The sequence below is a fragment of the Cydia strobilella genome, chromosome 20 (genome assembly GCF_947568885.1).
Source record: "Cydia strobilella chromosome 20, ilCydStro3.1, whole genome shotgun sequence".
Classification (NCBI taxonomy): domain Eukaryota; kingdom Metazoa; phylum Arthropoda; class Insecta; order Lepidoptera; family Tortricidae; genus Cydia; species Cydia strobilella.
In genome coordinates this window covers 11664180-11683471 of record NC_086060.1, presented here as the reverse complement: position 1 = coordinate 11683471, position 19292 = coordinate 11664180, and the positions used below count along the sequence as shown (strand labels likewise).

Here is a 19292-nt window from a genome sequence, read left to right as displayed (position 1 = left end):
ACAATATATGAAAACAACAATTCCATCAAACTAGGGTACATTTTTAAAATAATTAATTTGCCCGAGTTTTCGCGGTAGCCCGGTGGGTATTAAATTGCAATATATAATGAATAATGGTTTTTACAGGAATATTAGACCCAGCGGTACAAGGCGGCATAGTAAACTACGAGCGCGCCTTCCTCACGCCGGCGTACGCGGAGAAGCATCCCGACCACGCGCCGCTCCTCGCACAACTCAGGGACCTCATCGCTGACCAGATACCGCTGCTACAGTTTGGTGAGTCTATCCGTCCATCCTGCCAATCATACATACATCCAGCCATCAGCCATCCATCCAGCCATTCAACCATTCATTAATCTATACAAAGCAGGGGTCGGAAACCGGTATTTGCTCCATACAAAAATACCGGTATTATTACGTTTTTTTTCGTTCTTTTGTTTATAATTTCATTTTTAATGGGACGTTTTAATAACGCAAAATTGTTTCCTAAATACATGATTCAGTCCTATGTAATGAGCATAAAAAAAATCAAAATATTGGGCTATTTCGGGGTTTTTAAAAAATACCGGTTCCGAGCTCTGATACAAAGTCAAACATATTATTGCGCTTTTATTGATTTATAAATTAGTCTTATAGTGACATACCATTTTGACTTAGAGTAGCTGATTTTACTGATTAGTAATCTAGCATATGCCCCATAGTATAATTCCGTACCGTATCCACGATCAAACATAGCCATAATTTGCCAATGTTTATCACCTCTCTACTGCTTTATTAACTATGTAAATTAATTATGAACGTGTATACATCTCCTTCCGTCTATCCACCCATCCATCCAACCGTCGATCCATACGTCGATCCATCGATCGAGCCACCGATCCCATTTGAAACGATCTAAACGTGGGACAGGTATATGAGACCCAGCAGTACAAGGCGGCATAGCAGTACGAACGCGCCTTCCTCACGCTGGCGTATACGGAGAAACATCCCGACCACGTGCCGCTCCTCGCACAACTAAGGAACCTCATCCATCGCTGACCAGATACCGCTGTTCCAGTTTGATACGTCTTTAACAACAACGTCGTAGAAAAGTTAACTTACGGGTTGTGGTTCGAACTCGCGTCCTTCGGTTTAAAAGTCGCACGCATTACCATCAGACCACCAACACTTCAGATGATTTAGTATGATGATGATGCATTCCATTAGGGATATAGGGCTCGCAGAAGAATCCTCCATTTGACACGATCTTGAGCTGCTACTTCCAGCTCTTTCCAGTCGAGTCCAGGGCCTGCCTCTTTCTCAACTGAACTGATGATTTAGTATACGTGTAATTTATGGTTTATCTCCGTCCCCACAGGTCTGGATGTCCACGGGGCGAGGATGCCGACAGCCCTAGAGGGGCTGCATGCACACATGCTACAGTGTTTCCGGAGGATACAGAACCATGTGCACCAACGATATGGCCGCAAGGTACAGAATATAACTTTTTTTTCTTAGCCCGTTACAGTGTCTCCTACTCTACTGTGCAAAGGCCTCTCCCCTTGATCTCCACAACTCCCGTTGGTGAGCTTTTACCAGGCTGTCTTCTTCGTCTTCTCCCCATCTTCGTCTGGGCTACTTGGTGGCTATACTAGCTCACCTATCCGGATGCAAGCGGCAGACGTGACCCGCCCAGTCCCACTTTAGCCTGGCGGTCTTCTCCCCTACGTCAGCTATACGTGTTTTGGAGCGCAGTGTATTGTAGAACATTAGTCTGAAATTAATGTCATATGCTCGAGACTGGACCGGATTGAAGGCCTTGGTCATTTCTACTTTAGTCTATGACATTTATTTCAGTATACAGTAGTGTTGGCACTGTTGGCACGTGGGCGGAGGTCGAAGGAATCTTCAGGAGTCGGAGATGAAACCAGCGTGTATCTCTTATGGGGTATATTGGGAAAGTGAGCGAGTAAATATTTCTTATTCTATTCAAAACCTATGTCTATCGATTACAGCGCCACCTATGGACTTCCTCGTAAACTACGTACCCTGGTGGGTGCGTAAAGTAGGTCAGCCATCGAGGGTTCGATAGAGGGAGTCCCATAGATGGCGCTGTTAACGCAAGTTAACAAATACTTAAACACAACACAAATGTCTAAATACGAATTCTCATATGAATCTTACTTCGTTTCGTTTCGTATTGTACCGAAACGAAGTAAGATTCATATGAGACAACTTAACTTGTTGTTTTGTAACTTCGCCTCTTTTTTAAGAACCCTAATTAGCTCTATGCATGAATTTATTTTTATTTTTGGATTCATAATTTATATCGTTGGAACACCGGAAATGATAAAAATACTTTGGTAAACATTAACATTATTTTATAAAAAAATATTTAAAATGTTGAAAATTTTTGAGTGGTTGAAACGCTCATAATTTTTGGCGCGAACTCGACAGAGCGTGATGACGTCACACGTTGGGCGGCCCAACTGACGTTTGCTACTAATGACACTAATCTGTCGAACGCGTGACGTCACGTGGCGTTTCGAGCGTTTCGCTCACTAGCTTTTCGCGGGCAAATTTTTGTACTTTTTATTTATAATTTTAAGTAATTAAATGGTAATTTAAAAACGGAAATGCATTTGTAACATGATATAACGGTAACAAACATCCGAATAAAACATATTTCGTTCAAATATAAACTTCATGCATGAGGCTAATTATGTACCTACCAGTTGCACACATACTATAATCCAACGGTAAATTGTTCAGGCGTGCGACTTCGAATCGGAGGCGGCCGAGGTGCAGCTGCGCATGCCGCCGCGAGACCGCGCCTACACCGACACGCACACCGACGCGCACACCGACACGCACACCGGCAACCGCGTCTCCGACATATCCACCGGGACATCCACAGAGTAAGTAATAACATGTTTTTCTTTTAGAACGGGTTGAAAATTCGCACTTAAACTATCGTGAGACATATTTCAAAATATTTATCAGTACGGTTTTTACTCACTATTATTTTTAGTCGCTTTTGGCGACATGTTTCGGATTCTTTGGGAATCCATCCTCAGGCGCTCGTGTCCGCGGCGGTTGTAGGTCGTGCACTGCCCGCGCCGCCCGCCTCGTCGCTCGTTGCGCACGCGCTGATGGGGCGGGGGCGGGGGCGGGGGGCGCGGGGCAGTCCGCAGATGGAGTCGTCAAGTGAAGGTCTGGTAGGGCGGCCAAAGAATCCGAAACATGTCGCCAAAAGCGACTAAAAATAATAGTGAGTAAAAACGGTACTGATAAATGGGTTGAAAATTCTCGAAAAAATCAGTTTTTTTTTTCAGGTCGTTTTGTAATTTTCGTTTTTCTCCTTATTTTTCAGTTTTTATCGGAAAAAAATAGACACTAAGTGACAAAAATATTTTAGAAAAAACGGGAATAAATACCTGACGTTGTATTTTTAGGAGGTGGAAATCTAGATCTATGTATCTTTAGACGGCTGTTTTATTTAAGCAATTGTAGTGTGAGAAGCGATCTAGCGTCATCTGTTTAACCTTTTTGACGCCAATGACGGATGTATCCGCACCGTAGGTCCAACGTCGAAGACGGATTAATCCGTTACACGCCACAGAGCAACATCGACTTACGTGCGTATGCATAAAGTTCAACTTCAGTTTTGACACTTCGGTGACGTGGCGTCTGAATGACAGCTTTTGTAAAAAATATTTAGATCAGTACGGTTTCACTCACTATTTTTTTTATTTTTTTGAAATATGTCTCAAGATAGTTTAATTTCGATGACAGCTTTTGTGTTTGAAACGGCGTCGAAAAGGTTAAAAACTGCAATGGTAAGGGAATTAACATGATACATATTGTGGTGCTAAATAGTATGGTACAGCTGATCAAAATGTGAAACGTTTATATAATGCTCTATTCTCAAAATTATACTTCATCTAGGATTGATCGCTTTAAATCCTCTTATATAGTATCGTCATTGAGAGTTTCCCCACAGTATCTAGCTGTACGAAATTATTTAATACACGTAGGCGTAATCAGTCTTTGAAATTTTTTAACTGTAATAAATGTCATATACTTACGAAGGAAAAGTGACCAAGGCTTCCAGTGCCCAGGGCTGGAATCGAACCAGCGTCCTCTGATATCGCGGCAGGTGAGGCACCTCCGCCACCCGGGCCACGGCGACATGGGTCCAATTTTTCCAAGTATATGCAATTTCCTGAGGGCTAATGGTGCCCCCTGAACACAAATAAAAAAAAATGTTCTAATATTTCTTCAAATTTCTTTGATAGTGAATTAATAGATTAATTTTTCAAAAACATTTATTTCATGTATCGTGATTGAGTTTATTTTCAGCAGGGAAAAATGTACGACTGACCGTCAAATGTCGAACCAGTCGCAAAATGACGAACCCAGGACGTGCAGGTCTGATCCTCGGCAGAATCCTGCCTTTGTATCTTTGGGGCTTTCTTGTGTCTTGCTGTAATAATTTCATGTCAATGTTCAATTTAATATTGTCTTCGGTTACATCGCGACGCTACGATTATATCGCGTATATTGAATTTATACATCCCGACGTTTCGAACCCTTTACAGCGTTCAGTGGCGGGATGTATTATAAATTCAATATACGCGATATAATCCGTTTTCATAGTTTTATTTCATGAAAATTTGTTAATGTTTTTATGTCGGTTTACTTAAGAATAACGCTATGTGTTAGTGATTAGGAAGTTAAAATTGTTGTATTATTTGTCTTTTGTGATTAAAACTGTGCGTAATAAATAGCTTTTGTGTTCTGAATAAACCTAAATGGTTTTCGTATCGTCCAGCTCTCGATTTTGACTTTCGAGAGTTCGCTCCTGCTGTCCAGTATTCGGCAAACCACAACGTTCTCGCTTCCATTCCAAGGGATGCTTTTGCTTTTCATCTTAGCATTGTGATTGTTACGTACGGCGGTTGTATTTTGTTTGTGCTGTTCTTTAAATATACAGCTAAAGTAGTCGTCAATAGAACTTGCAAATAATGTAAACATATGACACAACATTTTTACGAAGGTTATTTTCCCTGAAATATTAATAATTAACATTTAATTTAACAAAAAAAATATAAAAAGAATTGACTTCATATGTAAGTATTGTACAATTATTAATGTGTGTTGACTAAATAAATAAATTTTATAGTGAAAAAAAATTCTATAAATAAAATATTTAAGTATATAGACTGTTGATAAGGTCATGGTTGTCCTTTTAAAGAGCGAGATTACGAAGTAATGAAGGAAAAATTGTTCGTTGACATTAGTTGTAAGTTCTATTGAGGACGACTTTACTAATGGCATACGAATCCTTATTAGTGCATAAAAATGAATTTTGTGTATAACGGGTATTTTAATTTAAAAATAGCTTGAAACTAATAAAAGAAAATGTTGCTTTGATTTGTTTCTTTTTTCAGTTCCGCGTCGAAATCGAAGTTCTTCAGTTTCAACGCGGCCATAAACCCGCTGGCCAGAAACAGCGCGGCCAGCAACTACTTTGGGACTCTCAACAGCTCACCCAAGAAAAAGGAGAGGAGACGAGCGCGGAAGGTAAGCTCATTTTCGGTTATTTAACCGTAAAACATGTGATTGTAAATCGATAAATTTCTGGATGTTATAATAAAATTCAAAGAGGAAAAGCGACTTATTGCTATTGGCCATTTTGTAAATCACGCAGAACTTTGTAAACAGACATTTTGCGAATAAAATTCTTATTTAGCCTTTGACAATATTATTTATTATTTTTATTTGCACACGGCCTCGTTGTATATCCTATTGGGTCTTGCGAAATGAAACTTTATCGGGAGCCAGTGGGGGGATCAACTACTCGTATTTCTTGCCCATATACTCTACCACCCTTCCATGTACTACGACAAAAATGCATGTTTGATTAGATTAGTTGTACTACCATAAAACCGGGGCTTTAAAATTTACCAAAGAAATAGCCACCGTGGCAATGGACCTATCATGTACTTTTGACCTATCATCTCTTATTCCTTTTACAGAGTGAAATCGGCACCCAAGCGAGCGGCAGCCAGTGGTACACCAGCCCTGTTGCTAATGGGACCAGCAACCACACAAACACCAGTCACGCCAGCAACACCAGCCTCGCCTCACAATCGGACTCGCCTCTACGCGAGCTGAGGCAAGAGGTACGATATCTACAACTAAACTCCTTCATAGTTAGTGCACTAGGCCACTGAATCGAACCAGAAACTGCACAAATGTAAGGAATACCTGCCTCGCTTCTCATTCGGACTCGCCTCTTCGCGAGCTGAGGCAAGAGGTACGATATCTACAACTAAACTCCTTCATAGTTAGTGCACTAGGCCACTGAATGGAACCAGAAACAGCACAAATGTAAGGAATACCTGCCTCGCTTCTCAATCGAACTCGCTTCTACGCGAGCTGCGGCAAGAGGTATAATGTCTACACGGAACGTTCTGCTCTCCTTAGCCAAATGTCGGTATCTCAAACTTAAATGAGGCTTATTTTTGTATGGTTTTCATAAGACCCTTTTGAAAATACACTCCTTAAATGATTTTGATAATGAAAATTCTAGGTAAAGAAATCACGATGCATGTTTGAATTAAATTTTTGAGATATCGCTAATTGGATTAGCAGCGTCGGCACGAGAGTTGAGTTGTAATTTTATTGCAATTGGTCCATCAGCCAGTTGGTTGTTGAACTCGTTATCGATAAGAAAAAAAGGAACGCTAATTTCAAAATCTCGGTGTCATGACATTATTTATGTGTCGTGTGCTCACCTCAATTCTGGTGCCGATACCTATAATTCTAGTGTGGTACCTACCCCATGATGAACATGAGGTTAGACCGTAGGAATATGGTCTAAGTCATCTGAAGACTCGACGGTAGCTTAAGCAAAAATTATACAAGTGTTTTTTTTTCTCGAAAATTGTAGTGTTAAAACTATGACAACTGTAGTGTTTTTGTCGACTAGATGCAGCTTCCGGTGGTGGTGGTTTTAAAAAAAATAACAGTATGTTTGACGCTTGCCAATATACTTTTTTGCTAGTTATGAGTAAGGGAAATGTTAGTTTATAATAATTCAGAGTAGTTAATGTGTTCACACACCTACATTTATTAATAAAGCATTTATATTCGTCGATACAATTATCCCAACTAGAAATATAAATAAGTGAATTCAAAGTCATTTCTACAGTTGTAATGTCCCCCAACCTACATTTGTGAATTAATACAATTATTGTCTTCGGTTACCGTGATAGTAACTCATGAAATAAAACTATGAAAACTTATATCGCGTATATTGAATTTATAATACATCCCGACGTTTCGAACCCTTTACAGCGTTCGTGGTCAACGTGTACAACTTTTTACTTTTTTTTACTTTTTGCACTTTGTAGTTTTTCCTCAGTCTCCCGTTGTCCGCAAACGCTACGCGCTACAAAGAACTCTGCATCGTTACGCGCTACAAAGAACTCTGCATCGTTACTCGACGTACTCGTACTCGTACACAAGCTCGAACTCGGTAAGCGCAGTGTCGTAGTCGTGTTTCGTGACGTCGAGCTCGCGTCGTAATCGCGTTGGAACGCTGTAAAGGGTTCGAAGCGTCGGGTTGTATTATAAATTCAATATACGCGATATAATCAGTTTTCATAGTTTTATTTCACGAATTAATACAATTGTTCATGCGTTGTTGTGAATTGTTGTTGTTAATAAGCTTAGAATAAATTTAAAAGTGGAAAAATTACTGCCTTGGGTGAGACTTGAACTCACGGCCTCTGGATCCAGAGCAATCCAATAGCATCGATCGCAGACGTTTCTGCTTGTTAAAAATTAATTTGTTGTTGTTAATGTTTGGGGAAAATTCTGTACAATAAAGTTTTTCATTTTATTGTTCATTAGAATGATATTCACGTTCTAGGGCAGTTTGGAACCGAACGGCAACCAACCGCGGGGTCCTCGTAAACGCATATACAACGTTTTTGTCGATTGTTTTGTATGTTCTTTTGATTTTGGTCCCCTTTTAACAAGTATTAATATTGAATCTAAAATTTTAACGCGACTGACTGTTTTTAAAAAAGAACTAAATTTTAACCCTTTGTAAGGCAGAGTATATATCCCACCTAATTTTGAACTTTATTTTAAAGCGATAGGATTTAATTTTGCATAATTTCTGAACTGTTAATGCCTTATAAAGGGCTTCAAAGGTGCTTCAAAATTGATAAACTAGGGCTTTTAAAATTATTAGGTAACAGATAATTGTCAAAAATCATAATTACAATATACGTAGGCAAAAGTAAAAAATAAATAAAAAAAATAGCCATTTCCAAATATTTTGAACTGAATTTACAGGTCAATTCACAAGAGCTGGCACGAAATGAGCGAATGAGTGAATGAAAATATCTGTGTGTATGACATTAACCAATAAAATGGCGGCTCTGTATACCGATACATGTGTCACTGAAATAGATATCCATACACTAAAGAAAAAGTGACCAAGTCCACCGGTGGCCGAGGCGGGAATCGAAGCCGCGTCTTCAGCTTACGCGGCTAACGTCCTGACCACTAGACTAACCGGCCACGGCGGTTAATATCTATTTCAGTTTATAATTTATATATGTACTTAGTTATGACTACTTAATAACACAAATCAAAATATTTCATAAAATAATTTGATTCGTTCCGTTGTAGTTGGTTTAGTTCATTCGTGCCAGTTTTCTTGAAACGACCTATACGTTCCTCGGCGACCTTTGTATGCAGTCATTAGACCAAATGTAACGGGCTAGTTTTTGTGTGACCATAAGTTTATTTAATGTAGTTTTAGCCATTTTTGTGTGTGATTTTGGGGAGTGTGTGCTTTTTATTTACATCTAACAATTATTTCTGTGAACAGAACTTTCAGTCCCAGATGGCTGCCCGAATTCAAAACGCTGTAAGTGACATTTAGAATTACGATCAGCTGAATGTGGACATAACTAATTACCCGCCCCGCCCGTTACACTATTCTGTACATTTATATGAGGGTGTCTGTATTATTTCTAATCTAACCCTTATTTCACTCTACGCGGTGAAAAAATAAGTGCATTCCCGTTGCCCGGGAGGTTTTGGGATTATACTGGGCAACTTTTACTATGGGACCAACCCAACCAGGAAATCGCGAAAAACTAATTTACCCTCCCACAGAAAATGGACCAGCCAAATGTATGAAACAGCCAAAAAAAATTTCGCGATTTCGGGGTTGGTCCCATAGTAAAAGTTGCTCAGTATAATCCCAAAACCTCCCTGACAACGGACACCCTCAAAAGTACAATCGGCCGAACACGTTGTCACATGAAACACAGTTAATCAAAATTACGCTTCTATGTTTAACCACATTGGCATTGTAAATAACACTAAATTGACACCAAATTATATGTATTGTATTAATTGGCTTTACATGTCAGCTTTAATAATAAGCAAAATGTTTGACTTGTTATTATGTTCGTGTACATGTTTATAAATAAATGGTAAGTTTTTATGCAAAATAATTTTGTTAGTAGGTACATACAGTCGCCGTCAGATATATCGGAGCGCCCAAGGTGCTCACAAATATCTGAACACGCCTCTATTGTCAAGGCGCTAGAGTGCGTGTTCAGATATTTTTGAGCACCTCGGCCGCTCCGATATATCTGATGGCGACTGTACATACAATAATCTCTGCTAAGTAGGTATATTGGTTGTTATTTACAATAAGGTCATTTTATTTAACAATTGATTCCACCAAACAGGTGAAAGACATTACAATTTAACAGTTATTTAGTTTCTCTTTTCTCTTATTATGTTTCAATTTTTTTGAAATACCTCTTTCTCATATACATTACTGACATTATGTAGATTTCGGTGTTTTATGTTATGGTTTACACATTTTTATGTAACTTACACTTATTAATATATTCCTTTCAGGATTAGCTTTAAATTCGGGCAGTCTTTATGTAAATACCATTCAAAAGTTGGGATATCCTCTTAAGGCCCAAGGTGCTAGTACTAATTACTCTAATTTAATTATTTTCAATCAGAACGCAGTGCCATTTCTTTTATACTTTCGATTAAAAACATAAGAAATTCAACCATATTTTCTGCACTATTAATTTCAATTTCAACTACCTATTTTCCTTCTATGGGCCTTAGGAGCTTAAGAATTTTCACCGTTGTACAGTCTCTATTAGGTATATTGGAGCGGCTGAGGTGCTCAAAAATATCTGAACACGCACTGTACTGCCTTGACAATAAGGCTTAGAATGCACTGCGATTTATTTCCTGCGATTTCATAACCGCAAAAAGTGTAACGTACGCCATGCTTCATAAGCGCACGCACTTGCAAAACTGAAACCGCAAGAAATTAATTGCAGTGCGTAACTAACGTCGTGCGTAACTAACGTGCGCACTAAAGTCGTGTTCAGATATTTGCGAGCACCTTGGCCGCTCAGATATATCTGATAGCGACTACCCCAAGTTTGAACGTTGAACTAACACGACTGACATGCTGTTGTCTCTGTCTAGCTGGTGACGGAGCGGCCGCTGCGAGCCGAGGTGGAACAGCGGCGGATGTCGCAGCGAGCGAGCTTGGTGTCCGCGCCGCCTTCCAATAGGAACTCTATGGGTAAGAGTTTAAGGCTTCAAATCGCTTGTTGTCTAGCTGGTCACGGAGCGGCCGAGGTGGAGCAGAGAATGTCGCAGCGAGCGAGCTTGGTGTCCGCGCCGCCTTCCAATAGGAACTCTATGGGTAAGAGTTTAAGGCTTCAAATCGCTTGTTGTCTAGCTGGTCACGGAGCGGCCGAGGTGGAGCAGAGAATGTCGCAGCGAGCGAGCTTGGTGTCCGCGCCGCCTTCCAATAGGAACTCTATGGGTAAGAGTTTAAGGCTTCAAATCGCTTGTTGTCTAGCTGGTCACGGAGCGGCCGAGGTGGAGCAGAGAATGTCGCAGCGAGCGAGCTTGGTGTCCGCGCCGCCTTCCAATAGGAACTCTATGGGTAAGAGTTTAAGGCTTCAAATCGCTTGTTGTCTAGCTGGTCACGGAGCGGCCGAGGTGGAGCAGAGAATGTCGCAGCGAGCGAGCTTGGTGTCCGCGCCGCCTTCGAATAGGAACTCTATGGGTAAGGGTTTAAGGGTTCAAATCGCTTGTTGTCTAGCTGGTGGCGGCCGAGGTGGAGCAGAGAATGTCGCAGCGAGCGAGCTTGGTGTCCGCGCCGCCTTCCAATAGGAACTCTATGGGTAAGAGTTTAAAGCTTCAAATCGCTTGTTGTCTAGCTGGTGACGGAGCGGCCGAGGTGGAGCAGAGAATGTCGCAGCGAGCGAGCTTGGTGTCCGCGCCGCCTTCCAATAGGTACTCTATGGGTAAGGGTTTAAGGCTTCAAATCGCTTGTTGTCTAGCTGGTCACGGAGCGGCCGAGGTGGAGCAGAGAATGTCGCAGCGAGCGAGCTTGGTGTCCGCGCCGCCTTCCAATAGGAACTCTATGGGTAAGAGTTTAAGGCTTCAAATCGCTTGTTGTCTAGCTGGTCACGGAGCGGCCGAGGTGGAGCAGAGAATGTCGCAGCGAGCGAGCTTGGTGTCCGCGCCGCCTTCCAATAGGAACTCTATGGGTAAGAGTTTAAGGCTTCAAATCGCTTGTTGTCTAGCTGGTGACGGAGCGGCCGAGGTGGAGCAGAGAATGTCGCAGCGAGCGAGCTTGGTGTCCGCGCCGCCTTCCAATAGGAACTCTATGGGTAAGGGTTTAAGGGTTCAAATCGCTTGTTGTCTAGCTGGTGGCGGCCGAGGTGGAGCAGAGAATGTCGCAGCGAGCGAGCTTGGTGTCCGAGCCGCCTTCCAATAGGAACTCTATGGGTAAGGGTTTAAAGCTTCAAATCGCTGTGTTCATATATTAAATAACACAAAGTGAAGTTTTCAGTATAATTTTTTTATACTTGGCGCAGTCAGTAGGTTTTTAAAATGCATTAAATTGCAGAGTTGATGTTAAGGGCCTCCCTAACGCCAATTAGCATCGATATGAATCCCTTAGTTTTGTAATGTTTTTTTGTGGCTTATCATATTTACAGGAACGCCTTTAAGCAATATATAGTTTAATATACAGGGTCGAGTGGAGAAAACGAGGGGAGGCCTTTGCCCAGCAGTGGGACACCAAAATAGGCTAATATAAAAAAAAAATAGTTTGTCAAGGGACTGTCTCATTTTGGGTGTAGACGGAGAGAGTCATACTGTCTTTGTCTTGCACTGGTGCTGGCGCCCAGAAGAAGGGGATAAGCGTAGTTTTTTGTTCTTATTTACTTTAAGATTTGCTTGACCAACTTCCCATATTTACTTCAAAGTTCTTTGAGATATTTGGCATTAAAGTTGAACAATTTAAGGCCAAAAAACTGGTTTTCTGGCCATAACTTTTGTGTTAATTAGTTTAAAATTAAAATCTCTGTCACGTTTTTCGAGGCGTCAAAGACCCCAACCCAAATATATTATATAAATTTCGTATTTGTGTACTTCATGTCTTGTTTAAGACAATGATTTAAAAAAATCATAAAAAAATTAGTATTCAATTCTTTCAAAATCCGGCAGACAATAATGGAGATAAAAGATTGAAGAACCGATAGCCGTTTGTCTTATAATTCTATCTGCAGTGCAAAAGTAGGAGATACTATTTAAAACTTGTCAAAAATCGATGAAAACTACGGGTAGCCTCTTAATACTTTAGATTAGATAATGCTAAATATTCTCTTTAGTTTGTGCTTGCTGGTTTTTATAAATTTGACCTTGGTGTAATCATAAATTGGATTTAACGGCGTGTTTTATACATTGATTCTCTTTTATTTGTATTATTAAGGTAAAGAAACCTGTGAAACTCAAACTAGCTTTGAAATAACGTATTAACGTTAAATTTTCATCCGATAATGTTGGTTATATGGCGAGAGTCCTATATTTTAACATTTCGCAGGTACAACGGACTCAAACCAAGAAGATGAAGAGCCGCCTCCGCTCCCAGAAAAGTCCGCCAACCGGAGCACCCTCGACAGCGACCACAACAACAACCCCGAGCCTCTACCGCCGCGCAACAACTACGACACTGGTTAATACTTTATTATATTTTTCATCACACTTGCTCGAAAAAGATCTTATTTCATGAGGGTGTACTACAACACTAAAAAGAAAAAGAAGAAGCTACAACTCCCTAGGGAGTTAAGAGCTCCAGCCTGCGGTTGTCGTGATTTAAACACACGTTACCAAAATTTCACTTTACTACTATTATAGCTCTCAAGGATCGTCAAAACATCTCAATAAAATTGGCCGCCATTTTAAACTTTGTACTTCATGGCATTTAATTTTTTTTTTTTAATTTTTAGCATTTCTTCTGCTGTTACCCGCGTACGCAATCACAACAAAACCTTACCACAATAAATATTAAATAAAATATAGAAGTGCTACCGAATTTGTAATGAAAAAAAATGATCGCATTTTTTAACTATGTAATTTGAGGTCAAATTGCGTTTTAAATCTGATATTTAGATATATTTATGTTTTGTCGAGGTCTCTTGTACGAGGATGAGGGCTCTCTATGCATTATTTATGTCAACCTCCACGGTTTTGCCTTACATAAATAATAATTACTGACATTAGACTTATATTGACTGGGATATAGACCGTGATTACCTTTTGTATTGTTTTTGAGCTCCCGATATACCCCGGGATATATTTAAGGTCTATATCCCGGTCAATATAAGTCTAGTATACTAACCGTGAATCATTCGAAACTAATTACAAATATTGTTTCAGTATTGACACCTCGGGGCTCCTTCCTCTACAACTCGATGATGCGGAGGACGAGCACCGGCATATCAGCCGGACAAACACCTCCAACCCCCCCGCCCAAGAAGAAACATCAACAACATCACTCCTGACTTACTAGCAAAGCCATATTGCTGCGAAATGTGTAACTGATTCCGTAAGTTTCTTGTAAACTCCATGATGCGAAGGACGAGCACTGGCATATCAGCCGGGCAAACACCTCCAACGCCACCACCCAAGAAGAAACATCAACAACATCACTCCTGACTTACTAGCAAAGCCATATTGCTGCGAAATGTGCAACTGATTCCGTAAGTTTCTTGTAAACTCCATGATGCGAAGGACGAGCACCGGCATATCAGCCGGACAAACACCTCCAACGCCATCACCCAAGAAGAAACATCAACAACATCACTCCTGACTTACTAGCAAAGCCATATTGCTGCGAAATGTGTAACTGATTCCGTAAGTTGCTTGTAAACTCCATGATGCGAAGGACGAGCACTGGCATATCAGCCGGGCAAACACCTCCAACGCCACCACCCAAGAAGAAACATCAACAACATCACTCCTGACTTACTAGCAAAGCCATATTGCTGCGAAATGTGTAACTGATTCCGTAAGTTGCTTGTAAACTCCATGATGCGAACGGACGAGCGCCGGCCATAGACCTAGCATTACATAGATGTGCTATACGCGTGCGCCCCTCAGGAACAGAAAGTATACAATGCGACAAAATTAAAAACACGTTTCAACATTTCTGACAACATACCAAAAACAACCTACGTAACTTGGTCGGGTTCATTGTTACCCATAGACATAGTATATACAAGTAGTTATAGACATGAAACCAAGCGACCAGGGGTAAGAGAAAAACAGTTCCATGTATGGCAGCATAATCCTTTTTCTCTTTCACTCTTATAAATTTCTGTATTTCGCCATCGCCTCCTTGCTATGATGCTATAACCCGACCAGGAAAAAAATGCCCGGTTGGTGATAAAGACAAAGCATGCCACTAGCTGTTTTCTCTATCTATAGGAATCGCAATAAGACTATCTTTCTCTATCAAAGAGTGTAAGGCCCTTGTTACTCACCATAAAAACGGTTGGCAACAAAAAAACATCTACGTCACTTAGGACTATTTAGAAGTAGGCAGAAAGGAAAAGTGAGACTATAACAAGGACAAACAATAATAGCGCTATCTCTGCTACTCCTATAGAAAGTTCGGTGAAATGGGGGAGGGGCCATTTCCTCTCTATATTATTGTACCTCTATGGCGCCGGCATACCAGGCATAACAACATAACTCCTGATTTAGTAGGCTTAGTGGAAAAACCATACTGTTGCGAAATATGTAACTGATGGGGTTTTTTACTATTTTAAGATGCGACGGACCAACGCGCCCAGGTCAAGGCTCAAGAAGAAACATCAGCAACATAAATCCAGCCGGGCTAGCACATGATTGGCGCGAGAGTATATCGCCGCAACATAGACTACCCGTCCCTCTTTAATTCACACAGTTAGTAAAAGACGGGTAGTGGTCGCGGCGAGATACTGCCGCGCCAATCATGTGCTCGGCCTACTGAGTTAGTAGCAAAGCCATATTGTTGTGAAATGTGTAACTGATGCCGCGGGTTTCTTTCTTGTACAGTCAAGGGCATAAACACACATTCCCAAAGTTTCAAAAATATGTGTACGCGCTTACACCTTAGACAATAAAGTCGTGTTCACATATTTTTGAGCCATTTGTCCGGATCGATATTTTTGCCTTCGACTACAGTCTTCGTACAGTCAAGGTATTAAATATCTACACAAACAAAGTGCCAAAAATATGTTGATACTACCTTAATGTATAGGAAATAAGGTCGTGAACACTTTGTCCGTGTCAATATTTTATTTAATATCTTGATTGCATTCTTGCGTATGTAATAAAACCATACTGTTGCGAAATGTGCTATTTTGCTGACGTTCGTGACAAAAGTTCACTTTATCATCTAACATAGAGCAAAACTCAGGATTGTATTTTTAATTATGCAATCTTACAATATTTTGTAGCGACCGCATTTCAGTTTCTCTTTAATATGTGATTTTTCTCAATTAAGACAATGGCGTTGATTATAACATTACCTATTTATAATCCAATTACAATGATTTTTCCTAAGCAGATCAGTGAAGGTCGACCTAACATAGGATCTTAGACCATGTGACGTCACAGATGAGGTAGCACTATGGCAAACTGTTTTGCCTAAAAACTGTTGCCTGATAGTCTTTTACTATCATTATAAAACGCTTTCATTTTTTTGAAAAGAAAGATTAAGTAAATTGAATAAGGGACATTTAAAAATGGGCATTAAAATTAAAATGATGATTCGACAAGCGTATTAATATTTTAAAAGTTGTGTTAATTTAGTAAGCTACGTTACCACGACGAAAGAAAAACCTCTTGATTAATTACAAACAGTAAATACTCAATGTAGACAAAAGGATTATAATGTTGAGGTAATTGCGTCCACGGGGCAGTTGCGCTTTCTTTAGAAATACTAGTAGATAGGTTTAGATGCGAGTACATCTCGTACGCATTTTCCCTATCAGGACACACAGACACCGCATTATGAAGCGTTTACAAAGAGCACGAGATCACCACACATACTACGTTGCTCATCGAGAATAGTGGCATAACTCAAATTAAAACGCACTTAATTCTATTACGACAGATTAGTCAGGATTCAATTAAAATGTTAAAAACCACACTGCCCGGCAAAAATCACAACGTTAGTGAAGTGAAGACGATTCCCCGTCTGTATACTTTTTATGGGTGCATTTTAAACGTAAAATGGAGAATTTATATGGTTTTTACTGGTAAGATTTGAAATCGAATGGCGTTCCTTTTTTTGTGTCACTGTTATTGATAAGCAGAGGTGCAACTTTGCTTGTATAATGCTACGAATTCGAGCAGCACAACCGAGTTGTGTTCTACACCATTTTATACTAGAAAAGCCCAGGGGCCCGTTTATCAGAAGTTTGTAGCTTGTAATACAAGTGGTAGTCCCTTTCTAACAAAAGCTGTTAAAAAGGGAGTTCCACTTGTATTACAAGCTACAAGCTTTTGATAAACGGGCCCCAGGTACACCGTATAAATCTTAATTTTTGTAAATATTTTTAATTTACACGAGTAGTGGTCGTAATTGTGAGCGCAACTGAAAAACGCGGTCGCGCTCCCATACTATTTATTTATTTATTTTTTATTTATTTTATTTTAAACTTTATTGCACAAAATTATAAGTACAAATGGCGGACTTAATGCCATAAGGCATTCTCTACCAGTCAACCACTGGGCTAAAAAGAGATGGTTGTTAGGTGCAGGATTAATACTCGAAAAATTAAAACGATAATCGCTACCTACTATTTACAAAATAAGTAAATACTAATTAATATACTATGAATTCATAAACTTAAACATATACTTTATATGATATACTTACATAAATATCTACATATATACATACATTATACATGTACCAACTCTGAAACATTATTTATATTTCGCAGTTTATATTTCGTACTAAGTTTGTATGAGCGTTATGTGTGGTGACCTCGATTGTCTCATGTTCTCTGTCTAGTGGTTGAGGTGGTCTGTGATAAAGTCACAATGTTTGGTACTTGTGAATCTACTAAATGCGCATTTATCCCATAGACGCATTTACCTCAGATTTATCTATGTAAGAACAATCGTTTGAATATTGTAAATAATGTGTTTTGTAAATATGTTAAGAGTTGTTTACTTGTCTTTACCTAGTTATGAATAATACAGGGTAAATGTGACCTTGGGCCATTAATCCATTTAGAACCAATTCCCGCACCAAGTACCATTGATTATATCCAAGCGAGCACAGCAAGCGAGCCATTGAGACAATTTGGCACTTTATTCTTGTAGAAAAAGTTAGCTAAATTGACTATGTTTTGCCAAAAAAAAACGCCTCGCCGCTAATATACTAATTCTGCATTACAACTTTAATTTACAATAATGTAAATATTACTTATTATATAATTAATTATACAACGTGTAAATGTAAAGCCATTAACTGAGACTCAAATCACATTGTTTCGAGTCATAAGTCAATTTTATATTGCAAGTTATTTTGTGTTATATACACAATCATACCTTATCAGTGAAAAGTTAAGAACGTATAAAGTAGAATTAAATATATACACATACACTTACAGGTTTAACATAGGAATTGACTCTCGCATTTGAATCCCCTTGGTCATATGCATCCTGTATACAAAAGTAGAGTGCATAAAACATTATTATAGAATAGATGCAACCATGTCACATAATTAACTCGCACAATAAAATATGGACTCTATTAGTTTGTAATAAGATCGATATTCAACAATTGTTACTAATAGGTAAAGGTAATTAGAAGTCATAAACCCACCATTAATATAATGTAGTACTTACCATACAAGTTACCACTTTCAATACATTTATTGATAATAATGCCAGGCCATAGAAATGTGGATAATATTATGTTTTGTTTATATCATACTAGATTTTGCCCGCGACTTCGTCCGCGCGGACTTGGTAACAGCAGTAAGTATAGCGCCTGGAAAAATTCTCGTGGCAATCATTCAATTTGAAAATATGCACACAAATTAGCAGGCACTTCATAAATTATCTCAATTCCACCCCGCTTTTCATTTTCTTAAGGGATAATTTTCGGGATAAAAACTATCCTATGTCCTGCTCCGGGACTCGAACTATCTCTATGCCAAATTTCATCTTAATCGGTTCAGCGGTTTAAGCGTGAAGAGGTAACACACAGACAAACAGACTTTCGCGTTTATAATATTAGTATAGTATGGATAGAGAAATACGGAGAAGCGTAAGGTAGTTCCAAATATTGTAGTCAATTTGACAGCTAAACTAGTTGGCGCTGTAAGGTTACCAAGCGCAATCGATTGATAATCAATTTATTACAAAACTCATGGCACCGTACATTGCCTTGGTTTCGTCTGTCAAATTTGCTGGCACAATATTTTGCAACAATGTATGCGTCTTAGCATTATTTTGTCTATCATTTGTATGAAAATAATTGAATAATCCATACTAATATTATAAATGCGAAAGTGTGTCTGTCTGTTACCTCTTCACGCTTAAACCGCTGAACCGATTTAGTTGAAATTTGGTATAGAGATAGTTTTAAGTCCCGTGGAAGGACATAGGATAGTTTTTTCCCAGAAGTCATCCTTTAAGGGGGTGAAGGGGGGGGAGTGGAAATTTGTATGGGAAATCGATAAAAAGCAGATTGGATAAAAAATAAGCTACCCGAATTACTAACTCCACGCAGACGAAGTCACGGGCAAAAGCTAGTATTTTATAATTCCGGTAATAGTGTGTAAAAAGCCTTTATTACATTTTTAAACTAGACATTTTCCTCTTTTATTACGAGATAAAAGATCAAAAATAATTTCAGACGTCACAGA

The 19292-nt window shown here is 39.4% G+C and overlaps 1 protein-coding gene across 1 annotated transcript in view; it reads left to right on the top strand.

The window, feature by feature from the left end:
* The window catches only part of LOC134750691 (dedicator of cytokinesis protein 1), a 114842-nt gene extending 98043 nt beyond the window's left edge, over positions 1–16799 (top strand). The window contains exons 33-41 of the mRNA XM_063685927.1: positions 127–276; positions 1358–1470; positions 2752–2897; positions 5433–5565; positions 6021–6167; positions 8894–8932; positions 10540–10639; positions 12959–13090; positions 13795–16799. Of these exons, the coding sequence (XP_063541997.1) occupies positions 127–276; positions 1358–1470; positions 2752–2897; positions 5433–5565; positions 6021–6167; positions 8894–8932; positions 10540–10639; positions 12959–13090; positions 13795–13919 (1085 nt within the window). The 3' untranslated portion in view covers positions 13920–16799. The remainder of the gene's footprint in view (positions 1–126; positions 277–1357; positions 1471–2751; positions 2898–5432; positions 5566–6020; positions 6168–8893; positions 8933–10539; positions 10640–12958; positions 13091–13794) is intronic.
* The last annotated feature ends 2493 nt before the right edge of the window (positions 16800–19292 follow it).